At 40.4% G+C, this 23,628-nt stretch overlaps 1 protein-coding gene across 1 annotated transcript in view; it reads left to right on the top strand.

Annotated features, from left to right (window-relative positions):
• Nucleotides 1–23,628, top strand: part of COG5 (component of oligomeric golgi complex 5) — a 192,403-nt gene that overhangs the window by 109,232 nt on the left and 59,543 nt on the right. The window contains exons 8-10 of the mRNA XM_061366262.1: nt 12,130–12,295; nt 13,401–13,513; nt 13,608–13,685. Coding sequence (XP_061222246.1) covers nt 12,130–12,295; nt 13,401–13,513; nt 13,608–13,685 — 357 coding nt within the window. The remainder of the gene's footprint in view (nt 1–12,129; nt 12,296–13,400; nt 13,514–13,607; nt 13,686–23,628) is intronic.

Below are 23,628 nucleotides of genomic sequence, written 5' to 3' on the forward strand. Positions count from 1 at the left end.
CCACTGGTGATAGTGTCATCATGTTGAAACTGGAATTGTGTGTTTCTAATCTTAACTTGCTACCATGTGACAGTGGTATTAAAAATGTGTCTGACTGGTGGTCCACTTGAATGCAGGTGAAGGACAGTGTTACAGACTGGAGAGCTGCGTCTGGGAATTCATCTAGAGTCTTATAAAAGAAAAAAATGGGTGGATTTCAATCATCGGACGCGATGGCAACAGTCCATGATATAAATGACATTTTGCTCTCTGTGCAGGATATCTGGCTGACCTGAAAACTCAGCCCAATTTTTCATATTTACCTTGGTTGGTAGAGGTACCAAATTATGTATGTATTGTGTAAAAGATAAAATATTGCTTATATTTTCTCAAAAAGTGAGTATCCAGCATCAAATAAAGTCTTATTAACTCATCTAGTGTCTAAAAAAGACCTTATGCATAGTTGTGTGTATCTTCTAATACCTTTACTTGTTCTTAGTCCATGTGGCTTTATTTACTGCTATATAGCTAGAAAAATACAATTTTTAGCTGACATGCTCAGCTGTCATGTATCATTTAGTCCTTGTGTGAGCTGTTACAAAGGTGTACATGTGTTTTAATGGATCAGTTCATTCAACGGTAGTACTAAGTTGCAACATTTAATCAGATTAGTTCTTTGTATTCATGATAAATCAATAAACATCTCTTTTGATCATGTACATTACCCAACTTTCAAGCCAGCAGGAAAGCAAGTACCAAGAATGAGAAACCTTTATGCATCTTCCAGAAAGTCCCTGTGCCAATTTTCACATTTACTGCACATCGTTTCCAGGGGTGCATAGCAAAAATGCTATTCCTGTTCCCTGCTGTTTTGTATTTTCTGTTTTGAGCTGAGGGATCAGTGTTTTTAGCAAAAATTTACCTGAGTTTGATCTGTCCCTCTGCATCAACTAACTCTATAATCTTTATTACCAGAATTCCTTACAGTTCCTGTTGCTGTTATCCCTATACCACCTTTGTGACAAAGTGCCATTATCTGTGGTTTGCAGGTGAAGAACAGAGGCCCAGAGAGAAAAGGATCATGCACCAAATGTATAATGCTCGTAGGTGTTGGCACACACAGTAAGGGTTGTGGCAATGGGGAGTGTGGTGTGGGGCTACAAGAATGGGTTCGCAATGCCGTTTTAGTCATGTAGGTTCTGCACTCAGTGAATTAAGTACCCAAGAATGCAATTTGCAGCGGAGAGTGTCAGTGTGTAAAAGCTGAACCTTGGCACTCTTTTGCAGCTCATATAGGGGTGGTTTTGCTAGGATTCACCAGCTGTTACCTTTCCTGAGTGTAAGTAGCTGGGATTTCCTTGTAGGCATGGGTGACTGCTTGTTTAACTACACAAGTGATGAAAAAAATTATAAAGGTGCTGGAGAAGAAGTGTTGAAACAGTTCTTCAGGAAGTGGGAATGAAGACCAGGGTCATCCTAAGCCTGAAGGGCTTTTTCCCGTGTCTCATTTGGGAGTGAGCTGCCCTTGAGCACCAGGCAGAGCTTGGGTGGTTGCTTGCTGCTGTGACTGCCAAGGGCATGTCACTAGATGATCTTTGACAGCCTTGTAAAAAAACAAGAGAAATCATTTGTGCTTTGAGGCTGGATCTACTTAATAAAGATGATATAGACCAGAAGAATGTGATATTCTTGGGTCACAGGGAAGAACAACTGTAGTCTAGTGTGGGCAGTGTATTTAGGAAATTCTAGTTTCAGCTGATCTTGTTAATTTAGGCCTCAAACTTGGTAAAAAATCACATTTTAAACTGGTGAGTCTGAACTCTAGTCAGTGGATTATTTCTCTCTATAACTTAAAAGCAGATTTAAGCCATTGGAGGAAGTGCTGCTTCACATACTGTTCACTAACTGTGCTGCTATTGCTTCTTACCCAAGAATTTGCATGTTTGAAACTAATTTTAAAAATAAAATTGCCCATACTTTGGTGACTTAAACCTACAAAGGAGGAAGGGTTACCAAACAGCATCTTTCAGTATTGCTTCTTTTCCGCTGCTGCTCTGGCTGTAATGCAGGGGCAATTTGGTTGGGCCTTTTTTTGTCTCCCCTTTTTTTTGCTACTCAAAGATTGTTTTTTTTTTTTAAATAGAAATAGAGAAGGCAGAAGGAGTGATTGCTGCAGGGAAGTACTATGGAAACCTGTCACGACAACAGTTTCAAATGAAAGTGAATCTTCAGCTGTTTAAAAAGTGAAAGTATTTGTCAGATTCTAGTGTCTCCTCTAGAAGCAGAGTTGGAGAGGAAGGAAATACATAGAGAGGTGTGGAAGAGAAAATAGATATTCCTGCTTTTCACTTGGGGATATGCATTTCTGGGCTCAGCCTTGCAATCATATATCTTGCAATGGACTAAGTATCTGGGAGCTAAAATTACGTAATTATTTAACATGTCCTAATGTTGTGCAAGCACTATTGCCCTTTATGGTTGATGAGACACATTTGCTGTAAAATCTGGCCTGTGTTTCCAACTGCTTCTTTTTAAACAAAACATGGGTGGACTCTTCTGTTCTTGGAAGGAATTATTCACTGAATTCAGCTGAAAACAAGTTACTGTTGGTGCATACAACAATAGTTAAATATACCTTTAGCATACATGTCAGTTGTGGGTGATTGTCCGTATTTTCCAGATGGAAAATATGAAGCATAATGTGAATGTGTTAGATCCCCAGCCACTTCGTATTTGTTCTCTATGCCCTTGCTAGAGAAAATACCATCAAATGCATTTTGTTGTTACCGGTAAAGCACACAGAAGATGAAAATGACGTGAATATGCTAGTATTGTTGTGATTGATAGGTTCACTTTGGTCTCCTGGTACATCCACAGGGCCTTTTAAAACTTCCTAGCTGTTCCAGCACTATGCCAATGCATGATAGTGTAGATCAGCTAGATATATGTGTGAACATTAATGTTTCTGAATTAAAAAAAATGTTTGGAATGCCAGTAATTAATCACTAAAATAAAGTGTCCAATGGCAATACCTGGGGATATTCTGAAAATGTGCAGTGAATTCAGATACCAAACTATTTCATATCCCTGTGGACACTGAAGTTCCTGAGCATATTTTGTAACGTCTTTTGGTCATGTTCACTGCTACTAGAAATATTGGAAAGCAGTACCTAGTAAATAGAGGATACATAAAGGAGATTTTTTTTTTTTTAATTCAAAAAACACTGCTTTTCTGAAAGGGTTTTTAAGAAAAAAAGAATAAGAAGTCATGTTGATGTTGAAATCATTCTAAACTAGCAGTTTAATCTTTTATACTGTGTAAACATAGGAAAATAGAGGCTTTCTTTTAAAAGTAACGGAAGTTTTAATTTCACACTGACAGTTTTTACTGCTGAGTTATAAAATGAATAATGAAAATAATAGACATGGTGATAGTCTCTTTTGTCCTGTGAGATGCTGATCTTTCAGATTTTGATGAGTCTATGTGCATTTATTAAAATATGTGTACTGAATTGTAAACAGATTATGGGATTGTGCAGAATTTGCTTTCAGCTGTGATATAGAAAGCTTTGTATCACTTTGCCATTGTGCGCTTGCCCTATATAGAGGAAATTCAGGAAGCTTAATGCAATTGATGTCCAAGTGTGACACAGTATTTTTGTGGAATTTTTCACAGCTCCTCTCCTGTGTAAATGGTTAATCAAAGTGGATTGACAGATTGTGTGTCTGGGGTTTTTCTTTCTTTTTTTTTATTCCTGTAGGTGTTTGTGACTCATAAATGCAGAATTAGACTGAAAATCTGTGACTGGATAATGGAGTATTTGCAAGTACTTTACTGCACTTTTCAGTGCAGCACAACAAATAGCTTGCACTTTCCGGTGTTTATTTGTAAGGATTTATTATTCTGTCGCCCTCCTAATCCCATCATTTCTCTGCCTGTTTTTATGATAGTGCAAGAAAGTGGTTTATAAATAGTTTCTATAAATGGGTATTCCTGAAAATACATCTGATCTGAACAATATTTTTATATAACTGTCTTTTATGGTAAAGTAATAGGTGAAAATTGAGAAGTCATTAATGTTTTATATCCCTTCACTTTGCTATGAATCATCACTTTAACTGTTTGCCAAAATCTTTATACTCTGTTTAGTGACAGTTTAATACGAGAATCAGCTGGATAGTTTTTAAAGTCACTCACGGTCCTTTTCTTTGAAGATTCATCTTGATTAATTTGGGCAGTTGCCAACAAAATGTTAAAACTTAATATTCCCGTGTAGATGATGTTCTAAATACATATTAACTTAGAGCTTGATAATGCTTTCTGAAGAATATGGATAGCTTTACTGGACCAGAAATAGTAGATATTAAATAAATTCTAAAGAATTTCCAGCTATACATTTTGTTAAGGTAAAAAAAAAGAAAAAGAGCACCTTATAAAGCTCAGAAACCACTTTGTGTGTTAGATCTTCCCATTGAGACTACTTATTTTGAAATATGAAAGAGTTTGGTTCATACCAATTAGTAAATGTCATTTGTGATCACTAAAAAATTGTTCCTCATAGAATGCGCATCATGAAAACACAGGAATGTTTAATAACATTGAGTTCAGCTTTTTTACAGGCAGAAATGATTTTAAATTAGAGGCTGCTGCATAGTCTGCTTCTGTGTTCTGGTTATCTGTCTGTTTAGGTGGATTCTGTGAGCTGGAAACATGTCAACCATTATGTCTTGGACAGCTCTGACCACTGTGCAAAACTGAAACTGCACCAAGACTAGATAATACCTGTAAGGGCATGAAGATATCTAATACTAATGCCTTTAAGATAATTAATGCAAATATGATAATTGATTCGTCCATTTATATGCAGAGAGGCATGGGTCACTGCTATGAACAGCTCAACTGTGAAAGGCTTTGTAAATAAAACATGCTGAAGGGGGAGAAGGAGGAAACTGAGGACAGGATGTGTCAATGTGGAAACTAGAAACTGAGTTTAGGAGTTCAAGGTAGCTCCAAAGAGAAAGATATGAATGGAAGGAGCTGTTACAAGAACAAGACTACAGAAGGGCTGGAGGGTGGAATGGGAAATGGATAAGGTGGAGCTGTGAAATAAGGAAGTGGTGTTTGCCTTGCTACAGATCAAGAAAGGCAGGCTAAGATTAGATCTCATTGAAAATAGTTGAGGTAGGATTCGAATGAGAACCATAGAGGTTTTTCTTTTAGCAGACATTACAGTGGTTTAATTACGTGGGTCTAGTCTAGAATGAGCTGAATCAAAACTGAAATAAGGTAGTAGTCTTCTTTCAAAATCATTGTCCATTCAAGTGTTTTATACCAAATTGATTAAAGTAATTTCTTATTCATTTTAAATACTCAAGGTAAACAGTGCGTACGAAATTCTGCTAGGATTCCAGGGATGCAACTGAGCAGAGACTGACCCTGTTTTTTTTGGCTGGGTCTCTGTATAATTCATCCATTTTTTTTAATTGGTACTTTCATGTATCTGTCTCTCTTCAAACCTAAGACTACACTGAGGTTCTTTCTCTCCAGATAAGATAGTATGTTACTGTTAAATGCCTCTCCCAGACTGTAATTCTATTTGTAGTTTCTACTGTTGACTGTTGATTGTTAACAGGTTCTGAAATAATGCAATTAGGTGATCCAAGAGAAACATATAACACATTAATAAGCCACATCTGCATAGAGCAGAGTGAAAAATATGATTGACTAACCATGATGTTCATTGAAACAAGATAATACATTTTGCCTTTTTCTCAGGTTAAAAATCTGCTCTTTGTCTTACTCGTCTCTAAAAAAAATGGGTGTTTCATCGTGTTCTTCATCTGCTTAGTCAGTGCCACATGAAATTCCACATTATCGTATGTTTAGAGATGTTCTTGTGGTAACAAAAGGTTTAAAGCTTTCTGTTGGATCGAGTAACATACAGAACTGAACAGTATGTTGCATTAGAAAGGAGAAATCTTGCATCAAAATGCTGTAGTTCCTAGATGGTGAATGATGTCCTCTGTGTGGAACAAGTTATGCACTTAGCTGCTTATTCTTCTCTACTTCTATCTCCCTTTTTTTCTTCTGCCGGTATTGGCCCAAATAAGTTCTTACTTGTGTGAAAGTTTTAAAATGCTTTACTGGCAGATAGTGAGGGATGGGAACTGGCTTTTTTTCAGTAGCAGAACTGGATCCCAGATGCATATGCAAGCTGCAGGAAAAGCTAGACACAGTATTTATTTTCATTTAGATGACTTAAGATATTTTTTTCTTCATAGTAAAGTTCTTGTGTAATATAATGTTGCCCATTTATTTTTAAAGAGACTACCCATTTATTTTTAAAAACACAAGAAATATATATTTTTCTTTAAATGTAGCATCTGTAACAGAAATAGGTCAGTCTTGTCATGCTCCTCCCAGTGGACAAGTTTACAAGAGGGCTTGGAAGGATGATCTTACTGTCAGGGGGTGGGTAACACTGCCAGCACTGAAGACGTTTTGTTAGGTGTTTGTACAGACACTTGCTGTCTTTCGGTCTGGCCTCAGTGAAACTCGGTGGAAATGACTGCATGAGTCCATTGTTAAATTTTCCTGGAACTGTAAGCAGATCTAGGAAGGGAAAATGGAGCAGGAGAAGGATGTCTTCTGGCTCATTTGAACTACCCTATCTCTCCCTTGCAAGGTCCAGAGCAGCCTCATCTGGTAGACCCTCCTTTGGACAGGGAGGTAGATTAGGTGATCTCCAGCAGTCCTTGCCAACCTCAACTGTTCTGTGATTCTTAACCAAGTTATCTGCAGAGCTGAAGTTTACTTTAGATGAGTGATCAAGGAATTTGAACTTTGTATTAAGAAAAAAAAAGTTCTGAAATGTGATCCAGCGTGAACCTGACATTGATGGAGGTCTGTCTGTAGCTGAATATGAAAATTATAACTGAAAAGAATTTAAAATAAAGTAACTTTTAAAAGTTTATTCCTTTTAAGTATTTAAGGGCTCTTTGGAGCTGTTGACAGGAGGTGCACAGATTTCAGAAATGAGAAACTGTCACTTGCATAGGTAATGATTATCTTGTTGCAAAGACTAGCAAGAGAACAAGAAAACCCAGATGGCTTTTGGTAGCTATTTAAATCATTCAGAGTATACCATTTAAAGGATATTTTTTCTGAACTTGAAGGTTTCTTATAAACAGAGAGAAGAATATTATAACCCTTCAGTAGCTGATTCCTAATCTTAATTGTTAAGACTGAGTTAAAAGCAAAACCTGACATTTCTGTTTTGTAATGGCTTTGTTCAACCAGCTAACAGAGCGAGCACGTACATAATGATGTTGTGAGATGGGAGAAAACATCTGGTCACAAGCTGCTGTCCAAAGATCAGAATTAGTAATGAGATTGTGTCCTTATACTTTTGTGCTTCAGTAACAGGACTTGAGTCAGCAGATGCAAGTCAAGGTTGCACAAGGGAGGTTCTAAAACCTTCCCCTTTACTCTGACCTTCATCATAAAGCAGTAGCTGTTTCTTAATAGAGAAGCCACATTTTCAGATTAACTGGCCAACTGGTTCTTTATTGATGATGGCTTTAGCGGTTGGTGTAGTTGTTTAGGACATAAGAGAAGCATTTTAAGAAGCTTGATTTGACTCAGATGCCCCTATTTTCGTGTTGCCTATTAGTTTTGATCATTTTGTATGATTTCTACTCTGCATTTGTACTCTTTGTACACTCAAATGCAGCATTGTAGGATAAAATTTGTAATTGTTATGGTCTAGCTGATGTGTTCTCAGAGGTGTCAGATACTTTCTTTGAAATTGCTGTCACATTGATAGCCTAAGGCTTGGTAAACTTTGGAATATTGCTTGATGTTTCATGAGATAATTCTTTACAACAGTTCCTGATGCCTTTCTGTTCCATTAGCTCTTAGCCATCTGTTGCTTTGATTACACTATTACAGAGAATAAGTGTTTTGGCAAGCTGTTTAGCTGTGTTGAAAAATCTTGCTTCTTTGCTTTCTAGTATTTTATTGCTGCTTTTTTTTTCCTCTTCCCCCCCCCCCCCCCAACCTTTGTAGTGCAATACTTATTATTTACTTCCTGTTATTCTAAGAAAGAAAAGTCTGACCTAGTTTGAGGACATGATCAGTTTTATGGCTGTGCTTTAAGACTGTTTTCCTTTCCTGTGGAAGTCCTTCTACCAAATGAAGCTGCTTATTCCAAATATGGGCTCACAGAAGGTAGATATGATAACCTAACCATATTTGAATGTTTTGCTTTGGGATTCTTGCCTCTTACGGCTTAAAATGTACTTTTCTGGAGTCTAGCCAACACTTTATGTCAGTATTACCTTCTATAGGAAATTATAACATCTTAACTTCTTACTCCTCTCAAGACTGCAAATGTCAAAACAGGGAGAACTGAAAAATCATTAGAAAGAAGTCTGTATTCTCTGGCTTTACATTGTTAATCTGACCGTTCTGTGTATTGCTCAGATTTTAAAGATGAACAGTGTAAAAGACAGATGGAGTGATAATGAACATAGAGACATGCTTCCCTAAGCAGGTTCATTTTTAGGAGTTGTGATGTACCAATTAATTTTTTTAAGACATGGACTTTTGGAAATGAAATAAAATACTGTTTTTAGACTGCAGCTGAATTTCATTGGCATTTATTTTTTACTTTTAGCTTTTTATTAATTTTTCTTGCATTTAAAATAGCTGAGCGATACTGCGGAGCAGGAATTCCAGCAATTCTCAGTGAATTATTAATTCTGCTCAGTAAGTCATTTTGCTGTGGCTGTGACTGAGGTGGCTGAGTTTCCTTCACTGCTTATCTGCTTGAGCTCATGAAACTGAATTGCAACTTTTCCTTCTCACTTTTTTCACTTTTGGTGTCTGTAAGAAATGGCGAAGAACTACTTGTAATTGGTAGCTGCAAGAGCTTACAAACTCATCCTAAATCACCCGATCTTCAAGTAATAGTACTTGTTATTAGGGGTAGTAATGTTATTTATAGGAAAATTATTTGAAGGAGGCAGTGTTTTTTAATGGTGGCAAGAGGGGAAAGTGAGGATTGTCAGTCTCACAAGGGGTCTTTTTTATTTGGATTATTTAACTGACCTTGTAAAGCTGTACTGTGTTGGAAGTTGCAACTGCTATCTCATACGATCAAAATGAGCTGTGTGAAACAAACAGAGAAAAGTAACTGAACTAGTTCCCAATATAGTAAATCTGCTATCAAATTAAAATATTTGCTACTAAGTGCCAGTCAGAGATATTTAGAAGTATCATTCTGGAAGCTATTTTTACATTTACTCTGGAAGGACTGCAAGAAGCTTTTGTATTTCCTGTTAGAATGTACATTAGTTTACAAGTTTGGTTATTTCAGTGTATATCCTATTCTAGGGTTATTGAACATTTTCTTTCCACATAATAATTTTTGTCCCAAGAGATGCTCCATTTTTTTTTAAACATATTGTCCAAACCTAGAAACTAGCTGTGCATAAAAAATGCAGTTCTCTTAGGATTAGTGACAAACCAACTATGGACTTTATATCGCCTGTCTGGGGCATATAAAACACACTGTTTTTCAAGGAGAGAAAAATGCTTATATGAAACAAATAAAAAAGATATTTTATTGTACATGGATATATTGAATAGATCTCTAATTCCTGTTGTACAAGATGAATACATGAACTAGAAGCCCTCTGTCAGTGGCCATGCCCACAATTTAAAGCAAATAAGAAATAAGCCACCTGCATAATCTCTGTTCTATTCTGATTTTAACTTTGATACTAAATTTGGAAGATACTTTGAGTGAATAGCAGTTTTCGAGAATGTGTTTTGGTTGTTCTTAACTATTCCTAAGTTCAAATAGAATTGTTCGACAACTTCTGGCTAAAACCAGTTTCTTTCAAACATAGCTCAGGGTCTTTCTGAGCTTTTTTTTTGTGTCTTTTTTTTGACCAGTAGCTTCAGAGTTAGTTTGCTGAACTATGATGTGGGAGCTCTGAGTTTCATCTGCTGCCTGAAATTATTTTTGCCTATACTGCCTGTTTGTCAGGAAAGCAAATATCTGGCCGTTGGTTATTCAAGACTGGAGAGTGCCCTGCTCACCTTTTGATGCTGTTGTATTTTTTTGTTAGGTTATATATGATCATTAGTGTCTGAAACCATAGTAGTAAGGTATTGATTTTGTATTACTGACCTTCTGCCTGGTTTTATAATTGGGTAAGTATTCTATGAAAATTAGAACAATTTAAACAGGAAAGACTGGTAAATGAGGTGAGTCTTTTATGTCTTTGCTTTCCTTCCTTTCAGTTTCATTCTCTTTCTTCTTTCCAGTTTCTTTTCATTATATTCCCCATCCTCTTACCATTTGTATTTTCTTGTTCATTCTGTCCCCAGATTCCCTCCTTTCATTATACTACTCTTCATTTTCTGACATCCCATTAATCTTCCAGTCTTTATGGCTCACTTTCCCACCTACACAAAAACACCCACAGGATGCTTAGAAATTTTACAGCATACCCATTTGTCAAAAAAACTAAACCTACAAGTCCCAGACCCATAATACTATGATGGTAATGTTCATTAATTCCCACACTGTTTGGAAAAAGAAACTGGTACAGTTAGTATATGGTCTGCAAACCATAATATGCAAACCTAATGTTCCTTTGCTTTCCACTAAACCTGGAAACATCTTTTTGGGTTTGGGAAATGAGATGAGATCTGGCTTTTTTTGCTTCAGTTATGGTTCTGATCTTTGCAGAAGCCCTATAAAGTGTGACATGAATGTGTAGTTATAGTGCTGTGACCTGTGAAACAGGTTTGAGGAGAATGCGCTGTTCGTCAGTGGATCAAAAAACCTATTGCAGTAGGTGAATGTACCAGTAAGTAAATCCTCAGCAGCTGTATTGTAGCTTTACTGATGTGATCTCAGTGCAAGTTCCCCACACTTGAAAGGTAGATGAGCATACCCTTTTTCTTTAACTCTGGAGTGTCTGGCTGTAAAAACCTTGACCTGGGGAAGATGAAGCAAGAGTTGCATCGGTCTTGCAGCAGACCTTCCAACAACTACTGCTGCAGCCACCAGCAGGAAGAGGGCAGTGGTGTAAGGTCTCACTGCCAGAGGAGAGTCAAAGCAGGATATCTAGCGGGATGTGCCTGTGGTCTCAGATGCTTCTGTCCAGTCTAGGTGCCAGGATTTCTGCCAGACCATATTCTTTACTGCTGGCAGAAGTCACTAAGAAAAATGACAAAAGACTGCGTCTCTAATGTGTGTATGATCAACTGATCGCCCCCTCAGCTAATTGCATGTGAATGCGAAATAAAAAAGCAGTATTCAGTGTACAGATGACAGTGCTTAGTTTCCAAAGGCAATAATTTGAGGCTTTTCTCTTGCTAAGTAACACCCATGCCAGTGTTTAGTGTTGCTCAGTGGAATTATCATCAGATTTATTCTTAATCAAAGGTCTCTTGAACAATGGACCTGAACAGCTTTTGGATGGTTTTCACTCTCCTGTATTTCAGAAAAGCTGTGAACCATGCAGAGATACTTGAGGGTGTTTTGAGTTTGGTTTTGTTGGTTGTCAGCGTTAGAAATAGAAATGTAGAAATACAAGCTTAAATTCTGCAGTAGTCAGTGGTAGGGGCATGACCTGCTTGCCTCTGCTTGTACTTGGTTGGGTTTTTTTTAAGCCTGTATCACATTTAATTAACTGTTTGGCACTTAAATCACAGTACTGTAACAGACCGCATGTGCATGTTTAAACAATATTGCTAACTATACCGTAGCTTAATATAGATGTACTGTAACTAACCTTGGAATTATAGGATCAATCACTGGTATCTCACCCCAGGTTAGATACTGCCAGCAGTGCTTCCAGTTCTTCCTTTTTTTCCATTCTCATTATTCAGAGGGTAGTACCAAAGGAAGCTAAGCAAAGCATTGCAGAGCAATCAAAGGAAATCAGTCCTCTCCTTTATCTTCTGTTCTCTGTTATACAGTAAGGATGCCAGTTATTTAATGTTAAATGAATTAGCAGTCTGAACTTAAAGATGAGCTTGCCCAGTAAAATGATGCCTCATCATGGATAAAAAAACCCCTATAGTACAGTTAAAGATAATAATTCATTTTGAAAATCTTCTTTCTCTAGAATCCTACTCAAGTGGGAACTGCTCTTCAGGTTTTTCATAACCTTGGGACTTTGAAAGATACCATTGCTAATGTGGTGGATGGATACTGCACAGTACTGGAGGAGAACATTAAAAATGCTTTGGATATCAAAGTATTGACCCAACCATCTCAAACTGTTACAAGAGGTATGATACCTGTTTTACAGAGAATGATAACTGTTTTTTTTGTGACAGAAGTATAGTATATTGTCAAGTGGAAGAAACTCACACATCCAAGCCTGTTACAGGAACATTTCCCTGCTTGCTTTCACCAGTAGAGGATGGAAGTAGGCATGTCTCTGAAATCATCTAATACAAAGCCAAAGCCTGCCTGTTGTTATCGGGCTTAAACATTTTCCTCTTTCCCCAAGCCCCTCCTTTTTTTACTGACTTGACCAGAAAATTGTCCATATTACTTTACAGCTTTGCAGCATTTTCTTAGCAGTTTGTCATGGAAAGATCAATCCAAAGTCTGCTTTCTTTGTGTTGGTGGGAGGATCACAGGTAGACATTATTTGCAAGCAATGGAATAAGCCTGTAACTACATTGTGGTGCCTTTGTCAGATGGAAGTAATTTCAAAGTAGTATGTTCAATACAAATAAATGTTGTAATAATAAACTTAATTTCTCTTTTTGCAGCAAGTTGGGGGCCCAAAGCCATAATCACTAGCATAAAGAAAGAAATACAGCCCCTCTCAAAGAAAGTGATGATTTAGAAGCTGCATCTCCTTCAGCTAGATTATCACTTGTTATAGCAGTTTGCCATGTGTTTCAGTTCTGAGCTGGTAATACATGTATTTTTCACATGTACTGTCTCTGCCATTTCACTTTCTTACTACTGGGCAGCAGTGCTTACTAACGTTACCTTGAAGTCTGTGTGGAGGTCTGAATTTGTAACTCAGGTAACAGTGACAAACATTGAACATCCCCACTGAACTGCAGAGTTTATTTGACTTCTTCTTTAGCCGAATTCTCAGTCAGACAGCTGAGGCCATTCACGAAGCTATTTTCTTAGAAACATAGAATAGTTTGGGTTGAAAGGGACATCAAAGATCCAGGCAAGGACACCTTCCACTGGACAAGGTTACTCAAAGTCCTGTCCCACCTGCCCTTAAACACACCACCCTCACAGTAATGAATTTTAATTAAAAACCCCAACCTTATGTCAGAGTGCACAGATCTGTATTTCTAATAAGCAAATTCTCATATTGGAAAGCTAAAATGTGCTGCTATGTTTTTAAAAACCATTCAGGTGGCCCTGGTAGAGCTGCTATGCCAACACCTGGGAACACAGCAGCTTTTCGAGCAGCCCTCTGGACAAACATGGAAAAACTCATGGATCAGATCTGTGCTGCTTGCGGACAGGTACTCAGCAGCTTGTTTCTGTTTTTATAGACATGCAGTTTTGCATATGACATATTAGATGTCACTTTTCCTCTCAATAAATTCTTTCTTACAGGTGCAGCATTTGCAGAAGGTATTGACAAAGAAAAGAGATCCTGTGTCGCATGTCTGCTTCATAGAGGAAGTAGTTAAGGTAAAGTTTTAATGTAGCTGGATATGTTTTAGTAGTTCTGTTAAGGAAAATGAGATGAGAGAATGCTTTTGTTTACAGTTTTACAATTCCATAAAAATTATGTTATTAAACTAATGGGAAAGTGTTGCAAGTCAAACTAACATTGAAAGCTATGCTTATGGTCTGTGGGTTACATCTGTATGGTGTAAACATGTTCTTTTTATAACAATTTCTTTTGTTTAAAGGGAGCTGATAAGACACCGCTGTCAGTTTTAATTACTGATCATTAATGTCATTCCATAAAATACCATGTGATTTGAGTAATTAATTAATTCTGTTAGTTTGCATAGGAGAACGTGTCTTCATCTACACTTTCAGCCATCTGTTTCTCTACTTCTTGGAAATTTCTTCCTTGAAAAATAATAGTGGCTGTTCTTTTGAATACCTATTCTTTTCTATTCAGCTGCATTGTTTTCTGTTCATATTTGGAATAAATTGATTAATGGTCTCACTCAAAGTTAGGAACAGGGTTACTGAAGCTATCTCATCTACCTTAGTAGATGAAATAAAACCAGACATGTTTATGCAGACATCTCCTTTTCAAAGTATATGGCTGGATTTTTAATTTACACAAATTTAATTTTTGAAATATGTTGTAGAAACTCTTCATATGCAAAGGTGGTCTTCTTAACACTGGAAGAAAATAATGAAGGTTAAATACAGTATTTGAGTTTGTCTGTGAAACCCATCTCTAAAAGATGTTGCACAGAACATCACTTTTTTGAGGCACTTAAAGCTTCTCTTTCTGTGTTGTAAAAAAAGGCAACCAACCAACCAACCAAACATCTCGAAAGATTTATAAACTTTTAGCATATTTTCTTGATTAAAAAGTTTGATCTGGCAAAAACTTTGCTGCAGCACTTCAGTAGATCAGTATGTTTAAGGAGACACATAGAAAGCTAGAGACAGAAGGAGGAACTCTGGAAGCCTCAGGCAGAGATTGGATGGAAAGGGAGCGTAGATAAATGAGCTTTCAGCCTTCATGAATGGCTCCCACCATGAGCCTGTGCTTCTCACTTTCACTTTTCCATTTTTTTGTAGAACAGTACTTGAGGATCATAATAGAGGGAAACCAAAGGAAATTGTGGAGAATAAGTGAATAGGAAAAATGAATCTCAATTGAAAATAGATGCAGAGTAAGGAAAAACTCATTAGAAAATAAAAGGCATTTGGGTTGTGCTGTGCTAAGCATGTTCTGTGATCTCTCTGATTAGCCTTCCTTCCCTTTTTTTGACTTCATACTGCAGGATTGCATCTAACTGACAAATTGTATTTCCCAAATAAAACCAAATAACTGTATTTCTCCACAGTTACCACTCTTCCAGTAGTTTGCTCTTCAGTGGGTGTTCTGGCATAGTATAACACCAAGCTGGACAGTTGTCATTCTCAGTGAGGCAGCTAAGGATTAGAGGTTGTCGTGGTTTAAGCCCAGCTGGTAACTCAGAACCTCACAAATGCTCTCTCACTCCCTGCCCCCCCTGACCCCCTTCTTCCCCCCCGCTCTTGGAGGGATGGGGAGGAGAATCAAAAGAATGTAATTCCCACAGGTTGAGATAAGAGCATTCCAGTAACTAAGGTGTAACACAAACCACTGCTGCTACCACCAATAATAATAATGATAAGGGAAATAACAAGGGAAGAGAATACAACCGCTCATCACCCACTGACCGATACCCAGCCCAACCTGAGCAGTGATCTAGCCCTTCCGAGTAACTGCCCCCAGTTTATATAGTGGGCATGACGTGCTGTGGTATGGAATACCTCTTTGGTCAGTTTGGGTCAGGTGTCCTGTCTTTGCTTCCTTCTGGCTTCCGCTCCTCGCTGGCAGAGCATGAGACTCACAAAGTCCTTGGTCAGAGTAAACATTACTGAACAACAACTAAAATCATCAGTATTATCAGTGCTATTCCCAGACTGAAAATCAAATCCACAGCACTGCACCAGCTAGTAAGAAGGAGAAAAATGACGGCTACTGCCAAACCCAGAACAGTATCCACCCCTTATTCCATACCGTTCATGTCATGCTCAGTTCCCACATTTTCAATATACCATCACTCTTGTCTCACATATATATATACGTGTGTATATATATATATATATATACACACACACGTCCACACACACACAAAGAGAGAGATCATTCCTTAGTGCATGGATCGATCCCTATAAAGCTGCTGAATTCATCTGGTCCATGATGTCGGGCTTCATCTCTTGTAACCATCTTTCAAAGCAGGAGAGGCTGTGTGCAGTGTTGGATTGTTGCCTGCTGATGATACTGCAGAACTCGTCTGGTTTCATCAAAGTTCATTCTTTGTTGGGATGATGGTCAGAGGGAAGTCAGGGCCAGTTGCTGGTGACCTGAAGACATCTAGTTGGTGGGCTATAAAAGTGCCATATAGCAAGCAACAGCGTACAGTTGAGTTCATTGGCTGTTTTCCCCTAAAATCAAATCCTGTTAAGGTATGCATCGGACTTCCCCATCTTCCCGCATTACCCACCAAGTATATCCGGGTGCCTGAGCAAAAGCAATCCCATAAGTGGGTTTGCCTTTACCTGAAGCAGGAATAACCCAGACTGTCTTCCCCAGCCGATTCTTTATGTGCACCACAGGAACTTTATCCCCTTCTACAGTATGTAAAAGTTCTGACTGGGCTGGGCCAGCCCTGTTGGCAGATCCTCTGGTCTTGACCAGCCAGGTGGCTTTTGGTAAATGTATATCCCAGGGTTTGAATGTCCCACCACCCATTGCTCTCAGTGTAGCTTTTAACAGCCCATTGTACCATTCAATATTTCCAGAGGCTGGTGCATGGTAGGGGATGTGATATACCCACTCAGTGCCATGTTCTTTGGCCCAAGTGTCTATAAGGCTGTTCTGAAAATGAGTTCCACTGTCTGACTCAGTTCTCTCTGGGTGCCGTGTCACCACAAAATCTGTTTCTCCAGGCCCAGTATAGTGTTTGGGCAGTGTGTGGGGCACAGCATATGTTTCTGGCCATCCAGTGGTTGCTTCCACTATGGCAAGCGTGTGGCGCTTGCCTTGGTGGGTTGGTGGCAGTGTGATATAGTCAATCTGCCAGGCCTCCCCATATTTGTACTTCAGCCATGGTCCTCCATACCAAAGAGGCTTTAACCGTTTGGCTTGTTTAATTGCAGCACATGTTTCACACTCATGAATAACCTGGGCAATAGTGTCCATTGTTAAATCCACCCCTTGATCGTGAGCCCACCTGTATGTTGCATCTCTGCCCTGATGGCCTGAAGTGTCACTTGGTTGTTCTGGTGTTCCTCAGTGGCCTGACTCTTGGGTACATGAGCATCTACATGATGTACCTTCACCACCAGGTTCTGCACCCGGGCAGTGATATCTTTCCACAGTGCAGCAGCCCAGATGGGTTTACCTCTGCATTGCCAGTTGCTCTGCTTCCATTGCTGCAACCACCCCCACAGGGCATTTGCCACCATCCATGAGTCAGTATAGAGATAAAGTACTGGCCACTTTTCTCATTCAGCAATGTCCAGGGCCAACTGGATGGCTTTCACCTTGGCAAACTGACTCGATTCACCCTCTCCTTCAGCAGTTTCTGCAACTTGTCGTCAGGGGCTCCATACAGCTGCCTTCCATCTCCGATGTTTTCCCACAATACGGCAGGACCCATCAGTAAACAAGGCATACTGCTTTTCACTTTCTGACAGTTCATTATATGGTGGGGCCTCTTCAGCACGCGTCACCTCCTCTGGTGACATCCCAAAATCTTTGCCCTCTGGCCAGTCCATGATGACTTCTAGAATGCCTGGACAACTGGGATTTCCTATTCGAGCTCGTTGTGTAATTAGTGCAGCCCATTTACTCCATGTAGCATCGGTTGTAGGGTGTGTAGAGGAGACCCTGCCTTTGAACACCCAGCCCAGCATGGGCAACCAGGGTGCCAGGAGGAGCTGTGCTTCAGTGCCAGTCACTTCCGAAGCAGCTCGAACCCCTTCATAGGCTGCCAGTATCTCTTTCTCAGTTGGGGTATAGCTTGCCTCAGATCCTTTGTATCCCTGACTCCAAAAGCTGAGGGGTCGACCTCAAGTCTCCCATGGAGCTTTCTGCCAGAGGCTCCAGGTAGGACCATTCTCCCTGGCTGCGGTGTCAAGTACATTTTTTACATCTGGCCTGGTCTGGACTGGTCCAAGGGCCACTGCATGAACTATCTCTTGTTCAGTTTGCTCAAAGGCTTGTTGTTGCTCAGGGCCCCATTTAAAATAATTTTTCTTCCAGGTCACATGATAGAGAGGGCTTACCATCAAACTCTAATTTGGGATGTGCGTTCTCCAGAACCCCACAGCACCCAAGAAAGCTTGTGTTTCTTTCCTATTAGTTGGTGGAGACATTGCTGTTATCTTGTTGATCACATCTGTGGGGATCTGGCGATGTCCATCTTGCCATTTTATTCCCCAAAACTGAATCTCCTGTGCAGGACCCTTGACCCTGCTCCGTTTTATGGCAAAACCAGCTTTCAGCAGGATTTGGGTTATTTTTCTCCCTTTCTCAAAGACTTCTTCCACTGTATCACCCCACACAATAATGTCATCAATGGAGTGCAGGTGTTCTTAAGCTTGCCCCTCTTCCAGTGCAGTCTGGATCAGTCCATGGCAGATGATAAGGCTGTGTTTCCACCCCTGGGGCAGTCGGTTCCAAGTGTGCTGAACGCCCCTCCAAGTAAAAGCTAACTGTGGCCTGCACTCTGCTGCCAAGGGAATTGAGAAGAACGCATTGGCAATATCAGTTGTGGCATACCACTTGGCTGCCTTTGATTCCAGTTCGAAGTTCGAGCCTGTCCGGTACAGCAGCACTCAATGGTGGTGTGACTTCATTCAGGCCACGATAGTCTATTGTTAGTCTCCACTCTCCGTTAGACTTTTGCACTGGCCATATGGGTCTATTAAAGGGTGAGCGGGTCCTGCTGATCACTCCCTGACTCTCCAGTCTATGGAGCAGCTTATGGATGGGAATCAGGGAGTCTCGGTTGATGTGATATTGTCACCGGTGCACTGTTGTGATCGCGATTGGCACTTGTTGTTCTTCGACCTTCAGTAATCCCACAACAGAAGGATCCTCTGAGAGAGCAGGCAAGGTGGACAGCTGCTCAATTTCCTCTATCTCCAAAGCAGCAATACCAAAAGCCCATCAGTACCATTTTGGGTCTTTGAAGTACCCTGTCCTGAGGTAGTCTATGCCAAGGATGCATGGAGCCTGCGGACCAGTCACAATGGGGTGCTTTTGTTATTTCCTCCCAGTCAGGCTGATTTCAGTCTCCAGTACAGTCAACTCTTGGGATCCTCCTGTCACTCCAGAAGTGGAAATGGCTTCCACCTGTTGACAGCTTGATGGCATCAGGGTACACTGCGCACCTGTATCTAGTAGAGCCTTATACTTCTGTGGGCCTGATGTGCCAGGCCATCTGATCCACAGTCCAGTAAATCTGATTGTTCCCTACCTCCACCTGGCTGGAGGCAAGGCCCCTCTAATAGTCATCACATTGGTCACTTACATCTTGTTGACAGGGATTAGTCTTTGTCACAGGAGCTGGAGTAAAATCAGCTCTTCCACTCCATCTGGGGACCTGCTCACCAGAGACTGAAGCCGCAGCTTTCATGGGATGATCAGCCTTGACCCTTGTTCTCGTCTTAAATTCACTCAGCCATTCCTCCAAAGCTGAAGTACGTTTTTCATCCCGCTTCCTCATGTCTTCTCCATGGTCTCGGAGGTAAAACTGTAGGGTGGCCTGTGGCGTATACCTCCTGTATCTTCTCTTTCGAGCAGTAGGACACCTTTTGTTAATAGCTGAGACGTGTTGGTACACGTGAGGAGCTGGATAGATCAGATAGCTCGTCTCTCGACTGTTTGAACTCCTGAGACAGTTTTTCCACGGCTGAAATGATGGAAGGGGTGAGATTGTCTTCGAACTCTTGGAGTTAATGAATCATTTCATCCAGTGTTGGTGGTGCTACGTCATTCCAGGTTATTGCTGCCAGTGAGTGGGCGTATGATGACGGTGAATTCTGTGTAAGTTTTTGCCGCATGGGTCATGTACTTTCAACTTCATCTGGGTCTATGGGTATGTCTCCGTTATTCAGCTTGATGTGATAGATTATCTCTACAATGGCTGATTCCCTCAGAGACTGGATGCCTGTGTCTAAAGTAGTCCACTTGGCTGAACAACTCATAACGTTGTCGTAGGGAAACCTTTCTTTCATAGCTGCCAAGAGCCGCCTCCAAAAGCTGAGGGACTGTTTCTCTTTTGCAATTGCTTTGTCAATTCCCCCTTCCCTAGCAAGTGATCCCAGCTGCTTGGCTTCTGTACCTTCTAGTTCGTGACCATTGGCCCCATTGTCGCAGCATCAAAGCAACCAGGTGATGATGTGCTCCCCTGGTTGACGGATGAAATCTGTTCACATATTCTGTAGCTCAGCTGAGGTCTGGGGTCGAGAAGTCACCTCTTCTTCTTCTTCCTCTGATTCACATAATAATAACTCCTGGTCAGATGCTGTCCCAGGTGGTGAGTACATTGTTTCTTCATCTTGCTTCATCTTTCTTGCCTCTTTTTTGCTTTTCCCCTTGCGTACAGGGGCAACTGATATTGGCACAAATTGGTCCTCTGGTTTAGCTGCAGTGACTATCACTGTGGTTGGAGTGGCTGCAATATCTGTTGTCAGGGTTTGTATAGCTGGTGTACTTGTCACTGGGGCTGGTGTAGCTGCTGTGCTTGGAGCTGGAGTAGCTGTGCTGTTTGTTGTGGCTGGAGTTTGAGTAGCTGCTGTACCTGTCACTGGGGTTGGTGTAGCTGCTGTGCTTGGAGCTGGAGTAGCTGCGCTGTTTGTTGTGGCTGGAGTTTGAGTAGCTGCTGTACTTGTCACTGGGACTGGTGTAGCTGCAGTGCTTGGAGTTGGAGTAGCTGCATTATTTGTTGCAGTTGGAGTTTGAGTAGCTGCTGTACTTATCGCTAGGGTTGGTATAGCTGCTGTGCTTGGAGCTGGAGTAGCTGCACTGTCTGTTGCTTTGCCATCAGATACAGAGACATTTTTTTCCCTTTGAAGGTGCTGGATATTGTTGAACAGGGCTCTTTAAGCGTAGGCCAAGCCCCAGCACGTTGCCATGATTTGTCCCTCTATGGTATGACCAAGATGACAATACACCTCATTTAAATGTTTTGCTAATTTTCTGGATTTTGCACTTGTTCAGTGGTGAAGTTCCAAAGCAATGGAGGGGCCCACTGGCCTAGATACTTGCCCATACTCTCCCACACACCCTGCCACCCATGGCTGTCCAGCCTCGGGGAAAATTTCTTGGTCCTCCTGTATCATTGTTTAACCCTAGACAAGACCCAAACCCAACTCTGCTTAACTTTCGAGATCAGATGAAATGGTCATGGGTAAAACACACTCTGTATGCATGCCAACATGATGATCCCTGTCGCAATCAGCAGGCAGGTCTCAAGGGTACCCAAAGGACATTCAGAGCCTTCAGAACTCTCAAATAATGCTGTAAACAGTATGGTGTGGGGGATGGGAAGATAAGGGAATGACTTCTTCACAGGTTGACCACCCGAGGAGGGGAAAAAAGATGTGTAATTGCTAAACACTTCTATTATATACCTCCCAAAGCATAGAGGTGATGACCACACTGGGAACGCAAGCCAGATCAGTTTCATGATTCCTTTGTATTACAAGTCATTACCATAAAGTACAATGAAACAAGAAACTTAGCCCAAGGCCCCCAGCCAATAAAGACTAACACAGCAAATACCGGCTGTAAGTAAGGTACGACATGCTGAAACTGCGAGATCAAGAGCAACAACTTTGAGAGCCAATAAATCAGCATTGTGACAAGTGACTGTTAATCCAAAACAATGAATGCTTATCACAAATACGATCAGAGACACTCCGGTCAGATCTGTTGTTATCTCAACCCTTTGTGCCCCATGTTGGGCACCAGAAAGAGCTGTTGTGGCAACTCAGAAGCAGGCAGCGGCTCTCTCACTCCTCCCCCCTTCCTCCCCGACTTCCAGAGCAATGGGGAGCAGAATCAAAGGAATGTAACTCCCACGAGTTGAGATAAGAACAGTCCAGTAACTAAGGTATAACACAAACCACTGCTGCTACCGCCAATAATAATAATGATAAGGGAAATAACAAGGGAAGAAAATACAACTGCTCACCACCCGCCGACCGATACCCAGCCCAACCGAGCAGTGATTTAGCCCTTCTGGTTAACTGCTCCCAGTTTATATAGTGGGCATGATGTGCTGTGATATTGAATACCTCTTTGGTTAGTTTGGGTCAGGTGTCCTGTCTCTACTTCCTCCCAGCTTCCCCTCCTCCCTGGCAGAGCATGAGACTCACAAAGTCCTTGGTCAGAGTAAACATTACTGAGTAACAACTAAAAACTTCGGTGGTATCAGCGCTGTTCCCAGGCTGAAAGTCAAAACCGCAGCACGGCACTAGCTAGTAAGAAGGAGAAAAATGACGGCTACTGCTGAACCCACGACAGTGGTACATCCTTGTCTGATGCTGCCAGAACTCATGACATGATACTGCTGACAATACTGATGCTTTTCTTTCTTCTCAACCCAAGGTGGTTCAGTGTAGCACAGTGTTTTTCTTGGCCCTCCACACAGTTACACTGTTTGTTCTAGAAGAAGCTATGGCACTAGCCTGCAAACGGGTAAAGTCACACCAAACAGTAGAGCTGTTGTTTAGACAAAACCTGACAAGTACTGCATGCTGCTGAAATTCAAGAGTGTATGTACAGATGGCTGTTTGGGAGAGTATGAATTGTTGTGTATGTTGAAAATAGATATAAGTAAGAAATTGGTATTTTGCCATTTACTAATGAAGATTCTGCCTTGTATTAATCCAGACTGAAACAACATGCTTTCCTCAGCACGTGTTCTGGAGAGGGAGAAAAGTTGGATTTTCCTTTTGTATTCAATTTCATTAATAAACTGAGCAAATAAACAGACCAGTCTAAAGGTACTAACATTATACCCATGCACTAAGACAGCATGCCCACAGCAGAATATAGAAAAACGAATCATCCACTCTACTACAGTCTGTGCACTAATTACTGTTACTGATGTCAACATTATTATTATAGTCATCTTCTGCAGCAGCTGCAGTACCACTTTGCCTGTCCATCTGCTTCCTTGTTTTGATTACTGCAGTGCAAGTATCATCCTAGGAAGCATAAGAGAGGAGACCCAGCTTTTTTAAATCACAAGTCCTTTAATAGCAAGGAAGCTATTTGCCTTTTTTTTTTTTCTTTTCCCCCCTTTTTTTTTTCATTAGTTCTTTTTCCCATTTTTTGCAGATTTATTTCTGGTTTCACTTCACAGATAGCACAGCCTGCGTTTTTTCCGATTTTATATTATGATCTCATACATGTGCTTTCCGGCCTTCTAATTACCTGTTACCATCATAACATTTTGTAGTGTTGTATCATGTTGTATCTAAAAATCTATTTTTAAAAACACTTGACTAATTAATTAAAGGAGTCACAAAAAGTCTTCGTTAAAAAAATAAAAAGGGAAGAAAATCATAATCTGACAGATGTAGAAACTGAGACACAGAACTTGTAAACTGGATAAATACTGGAGTTCATCAGGAGGGCAGTGACAGCTCCTCCATCTTTTTGACACTGTTTCTCTTACAGGCTTCACTTCCAAATTTTTCCACCATTAGATGTGGCCAAGAGTTAGGTGATGTAACCAGGCTTACATGGTTATCATATAAGAATCTGGAGATTAAATTTACACTGTACTTTATTCCACTCCTTCCCTTTGCAGATGTAGATTTTGATATTTACCTTTTGCAGCAATATGAAATGAATGCAAAACTGTTGTGTCTCATACTAGTAATAAAC

This window comes from Neopsephotus bourkii, unplaced genomic scaffold (assembly GCF_033783945.1).
Source record: "Neopsephotus bourkii isolate Nb327-2 ecotype Australia unplaced genomic scaffold, CSIRO-AGI_Nbou_v1 NB_1328, whole genome shotgun sequence".
In the NCBI taxonomy this organism is placed as follows: Eukaryota; Metazoa; Chordata; class Aves; order Psittaciformes; family Psittacidae; genus Neopsephotus; species Neopsephotus bourkii.